Source organism: Scomber scombrus, chromosome 9 (genome assembly GCF_963691925.1).
Source record: "Scomber scombrus chromosome 9, fScoSco1.1, whole genome shotgun sequence".
In the NCBI taxonomy this organism is placed as follows: domain Eukaryota; kingdom Metazoa; phylum Chordata; class Actinopteri; order Scombriformes; family Scombridae; genus Scomber; species Scomber scombrus.
The window spans coordinates 4,136,038-4,153,473 of NC_084978.1; the positions used below are offsets into that span (position 1 = coordinate 4,136,038).

Consider the following 17,436-nt stretch of genomic DNA (forward strand, 5'->3'; position numbering starts at 1 on the left):
ATTTGAGTGTTACAACGTGTGACGGCTTTCTCTGCTTTGTTGTATCTTGTCTTTTTGCTGCATTAACCCGCATTTGTGTGTTGTTGTAAGTTCACGTGTTCCTGCAGCAGTGTTTGTGCAGAACTTTATATTTGACACTGAAAGAAAGTAAAAATCTAACTATCAAAGAGCTTCATATTTTGATTCATTTTGTAGTTGATTCATTTTGTAGTCTTTCAAATGTCCAAAAATAGTGTTAAATCACAAATAAGGTCTTGTTTCAACCAACCAGCTGTCAAAGAACAACTAAAAACTGCCAATTATGTTCTTCATCGATTAATCTGCTCATTATTTTCTCAATTAATCAATTACTTGTGTTATCTATACAATGACACACAATAGTTATACTGCTCCCAGCCCAAAATTCATGTCTTCAAATGTCCAACAGTCCAAAACCCCCAAAGATATAAAGTGTTTCTATTATTCATGACAAAGAAAAGCATCAACTCAAATATTAGAAACTGAACTTTTTAGCCATTTTGCTTGAGAAATGACCAAAATAATTATTTAATGATCAGAAAAAGCTTTCTGGTGATCGACTAATTGATTGATGGACTACACAATGCAGATCTAAAGCTGACAGAATCAACTGATTGATCATTAAATCAATTTATTGATTGAATACAAATTGGCCAAAGTCTCAAATCAGAGTCCCATTTGATTTTTAATTGTTGTTCAGAAGAAAAAATAGAAAATTGATTTTTGCAGTTGGCATTACATCCTTATTTTCTGCCATTTGATGAATAAAACAATTAATATCCTCATTAATTAGGTCTATAAAATGTCCATAGATCATAAAATAAATAGCAGACAGTTGAGAATGAAAGTAAAACCTGACTTCCATCTCTCCTCTCCTCCCTGCTGTGAACAACATGTCATTTAGTCCCAGGTGGGAAGATTTAGGCCATCGATCCAGAGGCAACAACTCAGTGTGTCAGTCAGGTTTCAGTCGATCACAGCTGCCAGATGTGGAAGTGGAAAGCGAGGGGCAATTTAAACTGTGGCACTGTGACACACACACACACACACACGACTAAAAATCCCCTCCTGATTGCTGGGGCTGAAAAACACATATCATGTGAGAATCTGTCTTTTATCAGCCACCCCCCCTCCCCTCGACGCCCGCCCCCACCCCCACGACACTGAAAGAGTATTCAAGCACTTCATTGAATTTTCATTACCCAGCGTGTCTGCACAGTGTGGCAGCCCACAGGCTCCACACGCACAGACTATCAATCCACACCGCCATTCATTGGTTGAATAGGTATTGTGGTGTGTGTTAGTGTGTGTGTGTGTGTGTGTGTGTGTGTGTGTGTGTGTGTGTGTGTGTGTGTGTGTGTGTGCTTGTATGACCATCATTCTGAGAACCAGTCCTCACTTTCTGACACCTTCAAAGGGCTGTTTGAGGCTTCAGACCTGGTTTTAGGGTGAAGGTTAGGATTGGGTTTAGGTTCAGAGGCTAATGCATTATGTCAGTGAATGTCCTTACTGGCTATACAAGCTTGTGTGTGTGCGTGTGTGTGTGACCCTTACCAGTATAAACACTGACCTCAACAGGACCAGATGTCCTCATTGGGCCCCAAAGCTCGGTCCTAATGAGGCAGAAATGACATTTCTGAGGTCCAGGTTAAGGTTAGGAAGAGGAAGTCAATACAATGTCCTAATAAGGATAGCTGTGTGTGTGTGTGTGTGTGTGTGTGTGTGTGTGTGTGTGTGTGTGTGTGTGTGTGTGTGTGTGTGTGTGTGTGTGTGTGTGTGTGTGTGAGAGAAAGAGTGTCAGAGGGAGGGAGGAAATGCAGGCATATTTCTTAATTTACAATTTGTTGATTGATATCTTTTGAAAAAAATGATACAATTCTCTGCCTGGAGCATGCCTCCAATAATTCACGAAGTAAAAATCTACATATGTGCTGGATATGTGTGTGTGTGTGTGTGTGTGTGTGTAAATTAGGTTGTGCTGTCTCTCCATGTGAGTTTGGTCCCATCTCACTTCCTGGCTTCCATCCTGGAGTCCTGATTGGACCAGCAGCCAGTTCAGCTCTCCAATCGAGCAATTTGGACCGTCGTGTTACATTTATCAGTTGAGTTATTAGTCAGTGGTTTGATGTGAGTAGCACACTGCTGTGTCTGTTTATCTGCCTCTACTAAGAACGTATTAACACTCAGTATCAGCTCCATTTAATCAAAGGCACTAGTCGTCTTTTTTTTCATTGGCACTTTTGACTTAAGCCTTGATACGTTTATTTGTGTTTCCATTAAACATCTACACTCAGACTCTTTGCTGTTTAGAGACATTCAGTTCAGGTGTTGATTCTGATTTCTTTCATAGTTAAGAACACAACATATTAGTTGAGGTTTTCTTCATGTTGTTTCTTTTGTTTGGAGACAAGTTTTAGTCTTTACTCTGAATCCTGACTTCCCTTCAGGTTGTATTTATCAGGGCTGCAACATATATTTTCATTATAGCTTCATAAATCAGTTGCTTGGTCCAAAAAATATCAGAAAAATGTCAATTACTGTTTCCCAAAGCCCAAAGCGACGTCCTCATATATCTTCTTTTGACACGACTAACAGTGAACAACTAAAAACACATTTAGTTTACAATCATAGAGGACAAAAGAAACCTGAAAAACACACATTTAAGAAGCTAGAAACAGAAGAATTGGACTTTTTTTCCCTCCTTTCTCTTAATTGTTGCAACTTATTTGATTTAAGCAGCACCCTCAGGCCTTTTTACCTGCTTCTTTTATTCTTGTTCATTTACATTAATAACAATAGATCATTGCAAAAATAACTTAATTTTACCAACCCATCTGGTTTTATGTTGCTTCTCTTTCTCCTAGAAAGCCGAGTCATGACAGGTTATTTGAGGAAATCACTTAAAAATTGAAAACGTTAAGAGCAGCTTAAAAAAAGAGAGTTTGAATTGAAAGAATACTTTGTGAGCTTTAAACTTTAAAAGAAGTTTTGGTTTGGAACAAGAAAATGATCACACACACACACACACACACACACACACACACACACACACACACACACACACACACACACACACACACACACACACACACACACACACACACACACACACGTCTGACAGAAGATGAACATTTATACTATATCACCATCTTGTGGTTAAAGAGCATCATCGCTACTCTGAACTTCATTTAAAACTGCATATTTCTATAAAAGAGGGAAAATATGATATTGTTGTATACCATATGTTATAAAGGCTTTTAAAGGCAAATAGGCTTTAGCGTTAATATATAATAATGACTGAAGGAGCAGAATAATCAGGCTTTCAGTTATCAGACATAAAATGTGCATAAAACTGAACATTTCATTATCCTGAAGATTGAAATATGGACAGATTATAACTTAACAAGAACAGTTAATCAATTAATCGATTAGTTGTAAACTATTAAATGGAAATTATTGGTTGCATTTAACTTCAGGGCACAACTAACAGGAATAAAAAAAAAAATCAAACAAAAAGGTAAAACAGCCTGAAAATGTTGCTTAACCTTCGTTAATTGACCCCGTCTGTTTTGACTGTTCCTTCCTTCTTTCCTCCCTTGCTTCCTTCCTTCTGTCCTTCCTCCCTCCCTCCTTCCTTCTTTCCTCCGTCCTTCATTCCTTTCCTTCCTCCTTCCTCTCCTTCCTTCTTCCTCCCTCCTTCCTTTCCTTCCTTCCTCTTTTCCTTTCTCCCTCCCTCCTTCCTTCTTTCCTCCCTCCCTCCTACCTTCCTTCTTACCTCCGTCCTTCCTTCCTTCTTTGCTTCCCTCCTTCCTTCCTCCCTCCTTTCCTTCCTTCTTCCTCCCTTCCTTCCTCTTTGCCTTCTTCCTTTCTTCCTCCCTTCCTTCCTCCTTTCCTTCCCTCCTTCCTTTCTCCCTCCTTTCCTTCCTTCCTTCCTTCCTCCCTCCTTTCCTTCCTTCCTCCCTTCCTTCCTTGACTCGAAGACAACAGGAGGGTTAAAATCAAACAAATAAATACAAAAGCTGCAACAATTAATCAATTAGTTTACTGCTATTAAATCAACTGCCATCTATTCTGATAATTGAGTCAACAACATTTCCAAATTCTTTGATTCCTGCTTCTTAAAATGTGAATATTTCCTGATTGTGAAAATACCTTTAGGCTGTAGACGGTTTCACCACTTTCTGACATTTTATGGACCAAACAACTCATCGATTAATCCGCAAAATAACTGACGGATTGATGGAAATAATCAGTAGTTGGTGCAGACAGGTTGCTTCTTCCTGTGTAATACTTTTTCCTCTATCTGATTTTCAGCTAACTTGAACTGATCCCGCTTGTTTCTCTCCCAAAAATCAATAGAAACTCTGCAGGAGATAATTATTAACTAATAAAACTGACAAAATGGCTGTGAAAGTAATCTGATTACCTTTGGGCTGTAGACGGTTTCACCACTATTTGACATTTTATGGACCAAACAACTCATCGATTAATTGGGAAAATGATTGAAAAGGATAATGAATATAATCAGTAGTTGGAGACAGGTTGCTTCTTCCTGTGTAATACTTTTTCTCCATCTGATTTTCAGCAAAACAAGTTCACATAAGAATGCACTGATCCCGCTTGTTTCTCTCCCAAAAATCAATAGAAACTCTATTGATGATTAATCAGACTCACAGATAGCAACAAGCTAAAAGGCACAAATGCAATGCAAGAGATAATAATTAACTAATAAAACTGATTAAATGTAAGCTACAGTGAGACTAGAAGGGAGTCTGAGCTCAGCAGTTTGCAAATAAAAAGTCATTACTAACAAGTTAAATAGGCTTTTCATACCGCTGATCTATTATTCCCTCATGTGGTATTAAAGCCAGATGCAAGTGACAGAAGCACTGTGCCTGAATGCACTTACATATCTTTACAGTATGTTACTTCAGCTTCTCCCTGGTCTGGTGGGTCAATACATCTAACTCGGTGGTCTCCAACTCAGCTCCTGGAGAGCTACTGCCCTCTCCCCCCTCTAACACACCTGATGCTAATAATGAACTTCGTTATCAAACTCTTCACAAGCTTCAGCTGCTTGATAACGAGTTCATGTAAATAAATATCTTAAACATGCATTACATTTCCACATATATGATATTATAACTCATCTAGTTAATAATGTAAACAAAAGAAGAAGAAACCCACAACAATTGTTTTTCATTTTAATAGATTATTTCTGATGAGAAGAGCTGTTTCAAGTCTCATTAAAAAAAATGAACTGATGTGGCAGAAAGAAACCAAACAATTGATTCAAGAACACAGTGATTAAAAAAAATGTCGGATTAAAAGTTAGAGGAAAACAAAACAAAACCCCAAACCAGTCTGCATGTTTCAGCTGTAAATAAAAGTATGAAGGTGTAATCAAATCCTTACATTTTTTACTTTTAAACATTTTCTGTTAAATGTTAAATGCGTAAACCAAACCAGAGCATTTTTGGAAGAACTAAGAAATATGAAATTGAACACGTTTAAAAAAAAAGGACAGGACTGCCAGTGTAAATGTGCCTTTGAACAATCAATCCGTAGTCGATACAGCTTCATAAATCAACGTTGTCTGCTACTATTCAGTAATCACACTTCTTATATGTAGCAGTGAATTATGCTTATATTCATTATACTGAGGAAGTGAACTGAAGGAACCTGTTTCTTTACCACACTCAAGTTTTAATCACAATTTTAGCATTATTTAAAAAGGTACCCTGTGGAGTTTGTTTGACCGTCTTATAAACGCACATCAGCATCCACGTTCCTGCACTTATTCCACTGATGTACGAGGGGCTGTAACGCACTGAGAAATACAGCAACGGGGCAACAAAAACAGGGAAGAAGACGACTGCACGCTAGTAAACATGGACGTAAAAAAAAAATAAAGAAGCAGGATTTAATCTGTTCAGTTAAATCAGCTTTCCAATTGTTTAAAAAAAAAAGAGGAGGAAAATTGATTTGACATGTTTTGTTAAACCTGAGCACACACACACAATGAGTTTGGGTGAGTAACACTGACGACTCCTCAGGGTACCTTTAACCGAAAAAAAACAAACACTTAGAATGATAATAAAGGCATATTCTGGATAAACACCCCCCAAAAAAACAAACAAACCCGCTGCTCAGAAAGACCCTGAAGGGGCAAAAAAAAAAAAAAGTTCTGCTGTATTAGATACTACAGAGAGAGTAGCAACAGCTTCACAACACTTCATATCAACTTCAGAGGTTATACTATCATGATGCAAAATGATACTGTTTGTCAAGAATCGTCCTTAACAGAGTGACAATCCTTATATTTTCAGATCACTGCCGATTTGCCGCTCTATATATATAATCTCTAAATATAACACGGGAAGGATTCAACACTCTGACGATTTTTAATTACTTTTTTAACGATGATTAAAGGTTTTATTCTATATATAAATGTCATCCATGTTAGTGGAAGGGATCTAAAACATTGCGTAAAGCCCCATATTATTAATTTGGAATAAACAGAACTGGTTGTTTAGCATGAGCAGAGAGAGTAAACATCCAAATAAAGGCATCCAAAGAGGAAATATGTCTAAGCAGTCATCACACAGTTTGATTAACAGTTGATTTGCTGTGATTCAGTTTGTGTTTCTGCACTTATTTGCCAATTAATGTAAAAAAAAGAGGAAAACTTTAAGTACTCAGTGGTTATTTAAAGACAATATATAGGTTTTTCTAACCCACAATAATCCCATCATCCAGTTATTTCTCAAATACATGTGGGGAAGATGTTTCAAGCAATTTAAAGTTATTTTAACATAGCTAAAAAAAAACGCAGCCAAAAGTTTAGAGTCTCTAAATATGAAAAAGAGAGCAGCAGTAACACATTTCAATAAATTTCGATGGTGTCTGTTGACGTTAAACGCTGATATTCTGGGGACATTATTGTGTTGTAGCAGAGCAGCACGCAACATTAGTCACTGATCCTAAAACTAAAATCCAGCCGATTTTTCTATGAGGAGCCACGTTGCTTCTTCCGATCAACAATCATGTAAAATACCCTGAAATACGACAAAAAGAAAAAAGGAAAACAAAAAAACACAATTCAACGTCAAAGTTCACAATCTGCAGCATAAAAAAAGCTGGAAGGGTTGGAAGCTGATGAAGCGACAATCACGTAGGAACAGAGTCTTTTTAGGAGAAATGGAAAAACTGGACAATGACAGTTTGTTGATTTTAACCCTGCAATGAATGAACACAAAAGACAAAAAAAAACCCAAAAAACAAAACAGCATTGATCAGGATCACTCTCTCATAATGGTCGCCACTAGTTTTGCACCTTCTTACCCAACATCACATGTTACCGTATTTCACTCCCGATTCAGTGCTTCAAAGATATAAACATCTGTACAATCTTTAGAAAAAAAATTCACATTGAATGTGCTGAATCTGTCATCTGGAAACAGTTCATTCCACGACAAAAACCTCTCTCTCTCTTTCTTTCTTTCTTTCTTTCTTTCTTTCTCGCTCTCTCTCTTTTTCTTCTCCTTCCTCAGTAAAATCTCTTGTTCCTCTCCTGTCTCTTCTGGAAAACTACGGCTCCCACCACGGCGCACACCACGATCCCCAGCAGAGCACACAGCAGGAGCAGGAAGACCTTCCAGCCGGTGAGGGGCGTGCCGCGGAAGTTACCGGTCGGATCGTCGATGTTGTCTGTGAAGAAAACGAGAAAGTCCACGTTCATCTTTTTAAAATTGGTTGTATCTGTTAACCATTTTGACATTTGAAAGCAGTAAAAACACCCGATTACTTGTTTTCTTTTAGCATTAAATTTTACAACTTCGTAATGGAAATATTTGAACTTCTTATAAACATTTGTGTGCTGCTGATATACATATTTGTCGAGTGTTTGACCCATAATTAATTAAAACATTCAAAGATTACTGTTGCATTCTTCACATTTAATAGAAATCAGTGAATTCGTCATGTTACTTTGATTGTAAATGTTTGATTATCCATAAACAAAAAGCATAAAAACTGAAGAATAAAGTATCTCTGCTCTCTGAAAGCTTCTTTAAGGATTAATCACACATTAACCTGTGACTGAGGAGCCATTCATTAATAATTTGAGAGATTAATTATGAAAAGATGCTGTGGATACATCTGAATATGAACAGTATGTGAGGGTTAAACTTACTTTTGACTTAAGTGCATACAAATAAATGAACACATGCATGACTAAACTGATTTAACTGATAGTTTTTGTAGCAACTTCCCCCCAAACTAACAGTAATAAAGGTTTTAAGCATAATTTTTACCTTTTGGAGACTTGAGGAGACTGACGCTGGGCTCGATCTTGGTCCAGTCCAGGTTCTCCTCCTCAGGTGTGTGTTCCACCATCAGCTGGTAGAGCTTCATGGAGATGATGTCGTGGTTATCTGCAACATAATATACATGTAACGTGTAAAACAATCAGGAAACTTAAACTAGGAATCAACATTTTCATAGTGGAGCTGACCTCCATCTGCACTATAAATGTATTTATATAATAATTATATATATTAATCCCATACAGGGGAATTTCTCTTGTCACAGCAGCTCAATAAAAACTTCAAATACACATAAAAATATACATAAAAATAACTGCACATATACTTAAAGTACATCTGAGCCTGACCCATATATCAGTCAACCAATATTATTGGCTGATCTTGGCCTATCACAGATTTCGGTAAACATAATCGTGTATGATATTTTTAAAGGATATATAGTCAGCATTTTATGTATATTTCAATATTTTTCTTCATTCAGGTTTAAGTTTAAGTTTAAGTTTTTCAAAATGTTGTTATAATTATTAAGTTTACTGTTTAAGTGCAAAATATCACAGCCTCCATTACATATATTTGTCACAAGTATTTGATAGCCACATCTGAGGGATCACTGCAGAAAAAATGTGTGTTCATGTAAATATTCTGTATATATAAAAGATTATCAGCTGATATCGATATCAGAGCTTTTTTACTCCCTTTTTCTAAATCACTTATTAAAACTAATTTCTACAGGCTTTTATGTGATGTAGTTTGTTCTTATTCTTAGCTGCATTAGTATATCAAATCATGATATTCCAGCCACTGAAATGTCTTTGTTGTTGTTGTTGTTGTTGTTTTTGTGGAGTTTTCTATCTTTTAACCTACCGGACAGATCTCCTGTAGCCGCTGAGGCACCGAAGAAATATCCAGTAGGAAGACGAACGCCTCCAATATCGATGCACTCCTTCCACTCGTTCTTGTCGTCCACGTCAATCATCACCTACAGGAGATATAGTCTAATATGTTAATCATGTAATGCAACGTTGAAAGTGACGTTTCATTTGTTATAAAGTTGAGAAGCTGCTGAAAAAAAGAGATAAAAACCTCATGAAAAAACCTTTTCACGAGCTCAAATGTACAGATGTTGTTTTTATAATCACTACATTAAACAGAGCGGGTCCACATACAGTGAGTCTTCCTTTGGAGTAGCGGATGGCGAGGTACGTGTCGTGCTCTCTGTTCCTGATCTCGGCCGAGCAGCCTCCCAGTTCCGACGACCGGCCGTCTTTGCCGTGATCGTAATTGACCGAGCCGTTGTTCACCATGGCCGAGATGTACGGGAAAGAACGCTGATGATAGTAGAAGACACAAATGGACGAGTTAGTTTCTAAATCTCCGTATTACTCTTGTATAAAAATGATGGAGAATAAAGTATAAAGAAGCTGATGAGACATTTCCAGTGTTGTTGAACACACACACAGGCTACATTCACACTGCTGACTCTACAAGACCAATTTCAAACTGGTGCTTATGTCTGATATTTTAGGATGTTCTTTAGGACACAACCCCCCCCTAAAAAAATACAAAAGTAATATTAATATTAAAGACACATGTCCAAGATAGAAAGCAATACCATCTTTAATAATTACTTTTCTGTAGCTTGTTCCTGAGACATTTTAGTTTCAAACGTCTGACTTAATTAAGGTATCCCCAAAAAAATGTGCATTTTTTTGGCTCTGTCTTGTTTCTTTTATTCTAACAGTAGTTCAGACAAGAGGCCCAAATAGATTCAGTAACTTAATCAACAATCTCTAGAGAAATTAGTGATTTTTTATCTCTTTGTGTGTTTGGCACTAGATTAAATCATTTGTTTTGTTCACCCAAAATTACTAAAAAAGAACATATTCTCCTCACTTTTCTAGTGGTGGTGTCTAAATATCCAGACAGGTTGGGGTTAATAATAATAATATCTATCTATGTCTTCACCCCTAAAAGTGAAGTGAAATAAATGAAAAATTATTTAGTTGTGAGAACTTTGAGTTAGATATAAAAACACAACATCTATGTGTCCGTTTTAATCTGGAGGAAGTGAATCTGGACACAAGTGGACAGCTCGAGACGTATAATAATAGAGACAGATATCAACCAGGGTTATTATAGTTAACTAAAACTGAAACTAGCAGTGAAAAAATAATTCAGTTAACTGCAATAAAAATATAAAGAGAAAACTAAATAAAAACTACAATGAACAATGCAAAACTAACTAAAACTAAACTGAATTGCAGATAAAATCAGCTTAGTTTTAGTTTAGTTTTTCCTTTTCATTTTTTTCTCCATTTTTACTGTATTCTGTTCATTTTGACTTCTTGAAATAACAGTAGGGGGACTACAAACACAGCTCATTTTACCTCAGTGTCAGCATTATTTCATCTTTTTCAGCTAAAACTACATAAAAACTAAACTAAAACTGCTTAATCACTTGTTAAACTAACTAAAATTAAACTGAAATTAAAGAAGCAAACTGAAAAACTTAATAAAAATAAAAACTAATGAAAATTTCAAAACTATAATAACCCAGAAATGTGTGTCTGCTGTCTGCTTGTGATCGGAGGTGTAAACAGGATCTCTGATTTTAAATTTGAGCTGCAGTGTGAATGTAGTTGAAGCCACAAGACAAGCTCTGGTGAAATAAAAACACAAATACCCATTAAGACATTAAATACCAATTTAAAACAGAAATAAAAGGGTACAAATATGGCAAAAAGAAACATTAAATGGGGCTTAATTTAAAACTTAACGTCTACATGCTTAAACTTTTACCAGCATGCCGATTTTTAAAGTGAAGACACAAACAGAATCAGCGTTAGAGACGGCATGCCGACAGGTTAGAAACCCATAGCAACCACTCACATCGGTCGCATCATCGTTTGAGTAAGTATCTATAAAAACGGCCAGCCCATGGAAGAGAGCATTGTTGGAAAACACAGGCCCTGCAAAGAAACAAGCCAGTCAATCGCCTCGAGCCGCACACACACCGCACACACACCACCGCACACTTACATCCATCCCATGGAGGTCATTGCGGAAGGTATCCAAAAACATAGCCAGGCCAAGAAACTGATCTTGGTTTCCAAACACAGGGCCTAGGATGGAGGCAGAGATGAGGCGAGACGTGAGCAGACAACTCCAGACACTTGTTGTTGTTGTTGTTTTGGTTTGTGTGTGTGTGTGTGTGTGTGTGTGTGTGTGTGTGTGTGTGTGTGTGTGTGTGTGTGTGGTCAGCAGAGATGAGAGCAAGCCGAGATGAAAGATGACCACATCCAGGTGAATAAAAAGCTTATTAATGTGGTGAAGATGATGGGAGATCACAAACATCTTCACTATTTGATCTGCAGCATTGTAATAACCTTTAAATACTCTTCACACTATAGTCTTATCTCTCTTATTCTATATTTAGCTTCATTTTATTTCAACCTAACACTTTTAATCATATTTAAATGTCGTTTTTGCCATGTGCTTTTACATCTTGTCTTGATGCATTTTGAATTTGAAGTGCTATATAAATAAATGTGCCTTGCCTTTAGTGTTCACTAAACTAAATCTAAAGGCATTTTAAACCTTTTTTAGTACCACATTATATACAATGTAATACCTTTTTTCATTCATGCTGCTCAAAGAAGAACAGAAAACCAGTAGTAAGTAATACGGTAAATACATGACTCTATTGACATTTACATCACATTTTTCTCAGTCCTTCCTGGCTATGTATAATAATAATAATAATAATAATAATTATAATTATTCATAGTGTTAAGAGATAATATGTCTTTGTTAGTCCCACGATGGGGGAATTTGCAGTATTGCAGCAGCAAAGTGGACAGTAAAAACAGAAGCGCATCAATAAAAAAGATTAAAGAAGAATAAATAATAAGTACAAAAGCAATTAAAAACAATAGACAACATAATGAAATCTAATAAAATAATCGTAACATTATGTACAAGAGTATATATGCCTGAGTTTGATATTGTTATTGCACAGATTCAAAGTGAGAAATATATATAAATATACATTTACTAATATTGCACATTTGGACTGAAATCAGTAGTAAACCTAAAATACTAAAATACTATTATTATACAGTAGTGAATATTAAAGTACAGCCATCAGCTATTTGTTGTTTTTGTAATTGTTAATAATTAATTAATAATTATTTATTTGTTGTTGTTGTTTGTTTTAAAGAATATAGCTGAATTAGTTTGATTATAATATTAATATTATTTTATTTCATTTGAGTGCAGACGCCACTGTTCCTACCTGTTAGCTTGCAAAAAAAAAGGTAAAATAAACCGAATTAAACGTCATACTTGCCTGAACTATGGACTGTTTTTCCTCTGTGAAAGATTCATTCCTTCGCTGCCTCAGTGGCCCTCTGATTTTGAGTTTATTTTTTATGTATTTTTCTTATATTTTTTATTTTCAAGTTAATGACAAATCGCCACTACACATGCTAACATATTTCAGTGTTTCCCCCATTTATTCAACAGCTGCTAAATTATAAGCACAGCTGATGAATTTCACATTAAAAGAACTAGGAAAAGGACTAGAAAGGTTCACTGAATGGTTATTATTAGGTTGTTTATCTACAGTTGCTGTCATTTCTATTTTATTTTGTTATTTTAGCAAGTCTGAAATCAATAAATGAACTCAAATAAAAAACTAAACACACAGTACGTAATAATCACGACTAACCCAAACCACACACACACTTTCTCCACTTCAATCAGCTGATTGGAGCTCGTGGTTATCGAATGGGAACTCTGCTGTCTTCAGTCACTGCTCTAAAATGATGTTTGAACCTGCATCGTCATGCAGGTCAGTATCATTTCTTCACATCTTGCAGTGATGAACTTTCAGTGCTTTATTAACTCCTGGTAGACTCATAATATCTGATTTAAAAGAAAAGATTTATTCCTGTTCTTACTTTAAACTAAAAGACAACAGGATCAGAACTGAAACAGATGTTTAAAGGTGAAAACTTGCTGGACTTCAGGCCCCTGGTACACAACTGCCTGGACCTGCTGCAGTTTGCGTATCAGGCTGACATCGGTGAAATTGGCGAATATATATACAAAACAGTGTAACATTCTTTTGTAATGATCCCCCAAATGTGGTTATCAAACGCTTGTGACAAAGATATGTAATGGTGGTATAATCAATATCAATATCTGAATTTTTTCCCTCCCTAATATCGGTATCGGTCGGGTCTTAGTTTCCACCCGTAGTTAGCAGAGCGAGGTATGTAAATTAGCTTCTTTAAATGATGAAATTGTAGCTGTGAAACAATGTTGATGGCTATTTTATACGGGTGTTATTTGTTAATAAGGAAGGTGAATGTGAAAGTTTTAATAATTCAGGTCTATTCAATGTGAAGTTATTAATGTGAGAGTAATGAGTATTGTGAGGACTGCAGTGATTTTGAACAATTTGAGTTAAGTTACAACTTTATTGAAGCTTGTCTCTGTGTTTTATTGTTTAGTTTCATGGTGATGAATGAAAATAAAAGAAGACTCTCTGCCTTGTTTTCTGTGAGGCTAAGGCCTGCTACATACAGTGAACTGGTATGTGTTGAATTTTTAGGTAACATTCGACACTTTGACACAACAACAACCGATAAAAATGAAGTGAGATAAAGCTGGAGTGAGATATTTAAACTTCTAACTAGTACCGCCCGGCAATAAAAGGCCACGAGGCAGAAAACATGAAACCTGGTGACGTTACCTGGATGCAGTCTGTCCTTTGTGTACCAGATGGCGATGCCGTCGCCGTGGAGATTCTTCTTTCCCGACCCGTGAATTTTGAACTGCACGTGCATCTCCCAGTCCTTCAGGTAACAAGGCTGAAAAACAGAAAACACATCAAATATTTAATGGTAAAGTGCTTCACAAAAATGTTGAATTGGAAAGAATCAGAATCAGAATCAGCAGCATTATTTTTATTTTATTTTTACCGCTGTCGTCTTTTCAAAGAGGTTCAGTTTGTTTATTACTAAATTACTTTTAAGCAGAGGTGGAAAGAGTAGTGAAATATTCTACTCAATTGAAAGTATCACTACTACAAGTAAAATTACTGGTTTAAAAATGTACTCAAGTAAAAGTCCAAAGTAGACATTTTTTTTACTCAGTAATTGATGTGATTTAAAATGTAGCGACGTACAATACTTCAAACAAAACATACTTACGTAAAAGTAAAAAAAAATCTACTCAACTACAGTAACGAAAGTAAATGTAATACGTTACTTTCCACTTCTGCTTTTAAGACCTTTAAAAAAAATAATAGTATTGCTGAGACATATAATAATGCACAAGCAGGATTTTACTGTTGTAGAGGGTTGAAATGGAGCCCAATTAGAAGTCAATGAATAAAATTAAACACCTTAACTCCTACAATAACAAATATTTTAAGACATTTTTAGACTTTGAATATCAAACTAAATTTAAGACATTTATAGGATCCACGGGGAAGCTGTAGGTTTTTTATTGGTTACAAACTGGAAGTCAATACATTTCAGGCTGGCAGCGACGGTTAAGTAGAAATAAAGAGCAAATTGAATGTTAACCTGCCAGCTATCAGTCATCAAAACTAAACATTTCATAACTAATTTGTGAAATGTGAAGATTTCCTTTCATGGTGGATCAGAGGAGGTTTTAACTAATTTCAACACAACACAAAAATTGCATAATATATCAGAGATTAACTCTTAAATTAACTCTAATCCCAAATCTCTTAAAGCTCAACTTAATATGAACATTAAAACCACAGCAGCATTTATTCCAGGGCTGTTTTGTGGCACTGTGTTACATTTTAGATAGAATAGATGAATCAGTTTAAAGAGCGAAAGGCTTTAATGTGATCTGATGGATATATAGTGTGTTCTTAAAAGTTGAATTGTGGTTATTTTGGGTATATAATGAAGTGAATCAGAGCAGAGTTTACAGTCCTTCCTCACCACAGTGTTCCAGATGGATCCCTGCTTGCTTTTCTCATCTGGAGTCAGTCGGACGTACGAGCTCGTCACCAAAGTGCTTCCCCAGAAGTCCCACTGACTAGACGGGCTGCTGCCGACACCTAAAACACAAACAGATGAAATCATGGTTTAAAAAGGATGAGACAAGCTCAGACAGACCAGAGCATGATGTAACCTAAAGGAGAGAAATCACTTTGTTTTTCAGAGTCCTCGCTGAGTTAAGTGATAGTAAAGGCATACCGGTTTTATTATTGACTACATTTTTAATTATTAGCTTTTAACTCAGAGTGAGAGTTGCTTCACTTTGTCTTTTTGTCTATTAAACTGACCTCTTGTGTTATTAATGTGTCGTTTGTGGCTTTTATTCTTTTGATAAAGACAGTAAGAAATAAACTTGACCCAATTATAGAACTCCAGACATATTTTGAGTCTAAATATTTGCATGTTTTAATATTATATTTCTTATGTTATTGCTCAGGGTGAGCTGCTCTCCTTCAAGCAGTAAAGCCTGAAATGTTTCCTCTCAGCTGCATGTTCTTTATCTATTTTAAAAGCCTGCTGAGGAAACTTTACACATTTTGTTCTTATGAAACAAACCCATTTAGACTCATAACTTGTATGCAAACTCAGTTCTTCCTGTGTGCTGTGAGCTCCTCGACCTACTTCACAGTAACGGTTTCAGACACCTGCAAGAGGCTCTGCAAATTTTACAGCTGCATCACTCTGAGTTTTAGAGGGTTATTGTTGGGTTAAATTTCACTCAGGCTCCAACAATTATTTTCTTTACTTATTCAACTAATTAGTATTTACAGCTTTGTTAAGGAGCCTTTTTTACCTTGGTAAAGCTTAATTAAGGAGCAGTGTTACCTTGGTTACAGCTTCATTAAGGAGCAGTGTTACCTTGGTTACAGCTTCATTAAAAGCAGTGTTACTTTGGTTACACCTTCATTAACGAGCAGTGTTACCTTGGTACGGCTTCATTAAGGAGCAGTGTTACCTTGGTTACACCTTCATTAACGAGCAGTGTTACCTTGGTTACACCTTCATTAACGAGCAGTGTTACCTTGGTTACACCTTCATTAAAAGCAGTGTTACTTTGGTTACACCTTCATTAAAAGCAGTGTTACTTTGGTTACACCTTCATTAAAAGCAGTGTTACTTTGGTTACACCTTCATTAAAAGCAGTGTTACCTTGGTACGGTTTCATTAAGGAGCAGTGTTACCTTGGTTACAGCTTCGTTAAGGAGCAGTGTTACCTTGGTTACACCTTCATTAACGAGCAGTGTTACCTTGGTTACACCTTCATTAAAAGCAGTGTTACTTTGGTTACACCTTCATTAAAAGCAGTGTTACTTTGGTTACACCTTCATTAAAAGCAGTGTTACTTTGGTTACACCTTCATTAAAAGCAGTGTTACCTTGGTACGGTTTCATTAAGGAGCAGCGTTACCTTGGTTACAGCTTCGTTAAGGAGCAGTGTTACCTTGGTTACAGCTTCGTTAAGGAGCAGTGTTACCTTGGTTACAGCTTCATTAAGGAGCAGTGTTACATTGGTACAGCTTCGTTAAGGAGCAGTGTTACCTTGGTACGGCTTCTTTTAAGGGGCAGTGTTACCTTGGTACGGCTTCATTAAGGAGTGCTCCCTCTTCAGATGCTCCGTGTTTCCGTCCGTGATATCACAGCTCACCAGACCCGAGCATCCCAGCACCAGCAGCGCCACCGCGGGCCTCACACACACCGTGAAGCTCCACATTTGATCCAAAAAGCTTCTCATGACAACGATCCTGCTCTTCTTCCTAACTCCATAAACATGAGCTGGTCCCTCCTTTATTGTCATCCGGAGAGAAACCACACAAGTTAAAATGTTAGTTCCCCTTTCCTTTTCATCCTTAACTTAGAATTACATCTTTTTTTCGCCACACATTTAAAAAAAATAATCACAGTATTAATATTAAAGTTGGATCTGTGCAAAGTTATACATTATTTATCTAATTTAATATTAGTATCATTAAGAGGAACGTTTACGAACTACGTGTTTCCTCACGGAAGACTTTTGTAGGAGACTCAAATGATAACAGCCAATCAGAA

The 17,436-nt window shown here is 36.4% G+C and overlaps 1 protein-coding gene across 1 annotated transcript; it reads right to left on the reverse strand.

Annotated features, from left to right (window-relative positions):
• Positions 1-5,208: 5,208 nt before the first annotated feature.
• Positions 5,209-17,177, reverse strand: lman2 (lectin, mannose-binding 2). Its single transcript, XM_062425029.1, has 8 exons — positions 16,963-17,177; positions 15,332-15,450; positions 14,104-14,221; positions 11,385-11,467; positions 9,512-9,673; positions 9,210-9,324; positions 8,334-8,453; positions 5,209-7,728 (listed from the first exon to the last, which is right to left on the reverse strand). The coding sequence occupies exons 1-8, from the start codon at positions 17,120-17,122 to the stop codon at positions 7,568-7,570; spliced, it is 1,038 nt and encodes a 345-aa protein (XP_062281013.1). The 5' UTR covers positions 17,123-17,177; the 3' UTR covers positions 5,209-7,567.
• Between the last annotated feature and the right edge of the window lie 259 nt (positions 17,178-17,436).